The sequence below is a fragment of the Apium graveolens genome, chromosome 4, assembly GCF_009905375.1.
Source record: "Apium graveolens cultivar Ventura chromosome 4, ASM990537v1, whole genome shotgun sequence".
In the NCBI taxonomy this organism is placed as follows: Eukaryota; Viridiplantae; Streptophyta; class Magnoliopsida; order Apiales; family Apiaceae; genus Apium; species Apium graveolens.
This window is the reverse complement of record NC_133650.1, coordinates 306,569,716-306,573,611: the sequence shown is the minus strand read 5'-3', so window position 1 is coordinate 306,573,611 and position 3,896 is coordinate 306,569,716. Positions and strand designations below refer to the sequence as shown.

Sequence of the window (3,896 nt, the reverse complement as noted above, 5' to 3'; positions counted from 1 at the left end):
TGCGCATGAACTTTAGGAAAATTAGATCTTCTGTTTCCTCAGGTATACCCTCTGAACTTATGACTCTGTTTAAGTCCAGCACTATGAGATATTGATCAAACCATATTCTTTTGAGCAGCTCCAAGAGTTGCTTATCATTCTCCTCATAAAATATATTATTATATAAACTCTTAGTTATTTAAGATTCAGTTTTTTCTTTCCACTCCAACAAGCCTCATCAGTTTCCTTCTCTATCAATCATTTTTGTCTATTTTTTATAAAATGCGAAGAAAACAGTGTCTCAGTTCTTGACTGTGCTTCACTGCATTTATTATATGTTCTAGGGAGGGACAAGGAGGTTGTTGGAGTTGTTTTTTGTGTAATTCTCCTCAAATTTTGACTAAAGGGAGTGTATAATGTGGCTCTTGGAGTTGCTCTTACCTCCCTAAAATGTAAAGATGCTAAGCGGGGATAAATGCAACAGAAGCCTTACTTATACTACTAAATATACTTCTACACTAAAACAAAATAAATATATGCACCAAGCCAACAAATAATTTGTCAAAATATCCAAAAATTGACATGACTAAAACAGAGGTTCAACCATTCATCTTCAGACACATTTTAGTGACACTTATTTGGTTCTTAATCTAATACAGCAACATTGACGGAATAAATGGTACTCGAGGAATAGACGTTATTCGCGGAGGAATCTTGTCAATCTTGATACTATCACAACGTTTTATTTAAAAAGCTTTTAAAGAACGCAGAGCTCCTTCATCAACTTGTAGTTCTTTCAGGTTCCGGAGTGTATTTAATGATAAAGATTGTAGACATGAAATCGCATCTGCACTGCAAACCATTTCTTCCCTGAGTAAGAATCTTCTAAACGAAGAGCTGTGAGATTAGACAAACTTTTCAAAGTAAGCATTGGATCTTTTTTGAAATTAGTCAAGACAAGCTCTAAATCAATGACTGAATCTGGGAGCAAACTTAATTGCTCTGGATCTTCCATTAGCCCATACAACACAACTCTCCTTACTCCATATAAACGGATAATGTTTGGAGATTTGTTAAATTAGCTATGGACTCCAAACTGTAAAACTCTCCTTCTTTGCCTCGACTACCTGTAATTTTAAGTGTATGCAGATTGGTCCAATTGATGGTATCAATATGGTGCAATTCTGCATAAGATATGCAATTTATAGTCTGCCGTTTGGTTTGGTCGCCGCCAATATTCATTTTCCCATCAATTGTGTAAAACATCAGATGCCTTATTTCCTTCAACTCACACATCTCTTTAGGATGTTTGTACGGAGTGTGATAGTAGCGAGAGCCACAAAGAGTTTGTAACTTTTTGAGTTTGCCAATACTCGGAGGAATTACTAAAACATCTTCATCAATACCACCCATTAAGCCTAAGAACTTTAGGAGAATTAAATCTCCTATTTCGTCAGGTATAACCTCTGAACTTCTAACACTGGTCAAGTCCAGCACCTTAAGATAACTAAATCTTGTGCACATCAACTTCACTTCTTCTACATCCCGTTTAACAATGTCTTTATTTATTGCTAATGAACGCAACATTAAAGCATCCGAGTTATGCCCGAGTAATTTCAAGTACTCATCAATTCCGTTGTATATGGCATGCCGTGATTGTCCTTGCAATTAACGGATTGGATTTGGATGTTGTTTACTTGAGTCGAAAATTCCTAATATCTTGTGCTCCGTAGCCTTCTCTTTAGCAAGATCACGTACAAGATCATGAACCCGGCATATCAGAACTTGTCCTCCTTGGGAGAGTAATTCTATCTGAATCATATTGTGATTAATAAACTCATTTACATAATCCTCAGCCACATCCTCCATGTGTACTCCGTCTTCTTCGTCAGCTTCTGATATGAATTCCTCTGCAATCCATAACAACTTTAACTTAAAAACATCAATTATCTGGTCTTCCGGAAACCTTGCAAGGTACAGAAAACATTGTCTCATTCGGAAAGACAAGTCATCATAACTCAAGTTTAGTAGTTCTTCAATCTCTGAAGACTTGCCCTTCAGCCTCCTCCAAAGATGGTCTTTTACTTCTGACCAAAATGTGAATGTCTTCTTTTGCAATAAAAGTCCGGCAAGGATTACAATTGCAAGTGGTAAACCTCCAGGTTTGAGTTTGGTTTTGTTCTCTTACAGAACAATTGCCAGCTCTCATCTGCTCTCAGAACAATTTCAGAAAATGAAATGAGAAGGGGATAGATTGAAGGCCTTTATGATTAGTGGCTTAATGTATGATATTTATGGTACATTAACATTTCATAAGATCTCAAAAGATCACAACAACCAGCCTCATGTCTTTTACTGGTTAACAACTCATGTATGACACTACTACATGTTAACGACTTAATTAGGGTTAATTGCTCGTTAATTTTTTATTACATTGTCAAACATGTTAGAAGAATCTATGTTTTTTTAATAGAAAAAATTACAATAAAAGCATTGACTATGAACTGGAGTGACATCTACAACACCTGTAACTTATTACAGTATTCATTTAATGGATTTCAAGGACTTGACGAAGTCAATAATCCAGATTCCAGAGGATTAGTAATGAGGATGCTGATTAGATCATTACATTTGACTTGAAATGCCTGTGTCAACTCAATCCAAAGGTTACATTTTAATATACTGATATTCTCCACTATCCCATATTATTAGAGTGTGTTGTTTTTCTTACATGTATTTAAATTTTTGTGTCGTGGGAAATTAGGATATTAGTTTAAGTTATATTTTTACCAAAAGATTTGAATTCAAATTTTAAGTTAAGATGTATGATTTTTAATTTTTTAAATATACCCTTTCTGTGCCATAAGATGTATGATCAAATAGACCGAAAATGATCCAAAGTCAAAGCTCATACCGCCAGGTTAATTATACCTGACCACTCATGTGTGTTGTAGCAGAAATTAGCTACTCAAGAGATTAGACTCTTCCCTGTTTTGATACCTTATAGGTTAAGGTTTATGTGGTTGAGAGATACAAGTCTTTGATGATCAGAGCTGGTTCAGAAACAATCCTTCAGATTAGACCCTATCCTGTTTTAATACCTCATATTGTGCCCTGTATAGTGACCAGACGCATGTATAATAATCAGTAATGTATTATTACATGTATGTCTGAATGCTGAAGAATACATGCTTTGATTAGGTCCCAGGTTTTTTCTTCACTAATTTTTATCTGATTCCCCTGTTTTTTTTTCTGGAAGGAAAAGGAATTGTGGACATCCTATCAATCTCTCTCCGGAACTACAAGGATCTGAACCGTGCTTCCGGTTTACATTTTTTGAAATTGACCGTCAAAGAGGTCAGTCTGATTTTTACATTGTTATCTCTTTCTCCACTTGTGCCGGAAATGTATGGGTTTAAACAATAATTGGGGCTACAGTTTTCTGGTAAATTGATAAATTTTAAGTCTAAAAAACTGAACTTCTTGTCATTATATGTTAATCTCGCTGAATTACTTATGTGTTAATTTTCTTCCGTTCATTAGAGCATATGGAAGAACTCTTATCTTCTTGGCAAATTGTTGTATAATAGGTTGTGGAATTGCAATCCTGGAAAATAGTATCATTGTAGTTGGAGTTATTTGCAATTCCCATCACTTTGGTTTGCACGAAGTGCACTTCGTTACTCAAACTTTAGGTAATTGCACAATTCGTCCCTTAACATGTTTCAGATGAACTCTTTCCATTAATTATGACCATTACAATCTAAGTTGAAATTACATCCAATAAATAATGGTCTTCTTCGTCATCTCTATATATATACCTTCACTCTCATATGTAACATGCTGTACATAGGCCTAATTCCTTTGTACTTAATTTTTTCCCTGGTAAAATCAAGGATCTAGAGAACTGACCTTAA

At 35.0% G+C, this 3,896-nt stretch overlaps 1 protein-coding gene across 1 annotated transcript; it reads right to left on the bottom strand.

Moving 5' to 3' along the window:
- Nucleotides 1–1,017: 1,017 nt before the first annotated feature.
- LOC141720035 (putative disease resistance RPP13-like protein 3) lies at nt 1,018–2,188 on the bottom strand. The gene is made up of 3 exons (XM_074522390.1): nt 2,034–2,188; nt 1,677–1,945; nt 1,018–1,550 (listed from the first exon to the last, which is right to left on the bottom strand). Exons 1-3 carry the CDS (start codon nt 2,186–2,188, stop codon nt 1,018–1,020), a joined length of 957 nt encoding a protein of 318 aa, XP_074378491.1.
- Between the last annotated feature and the right edge of the window lie 1,708 nt (nt 2,189–3,896).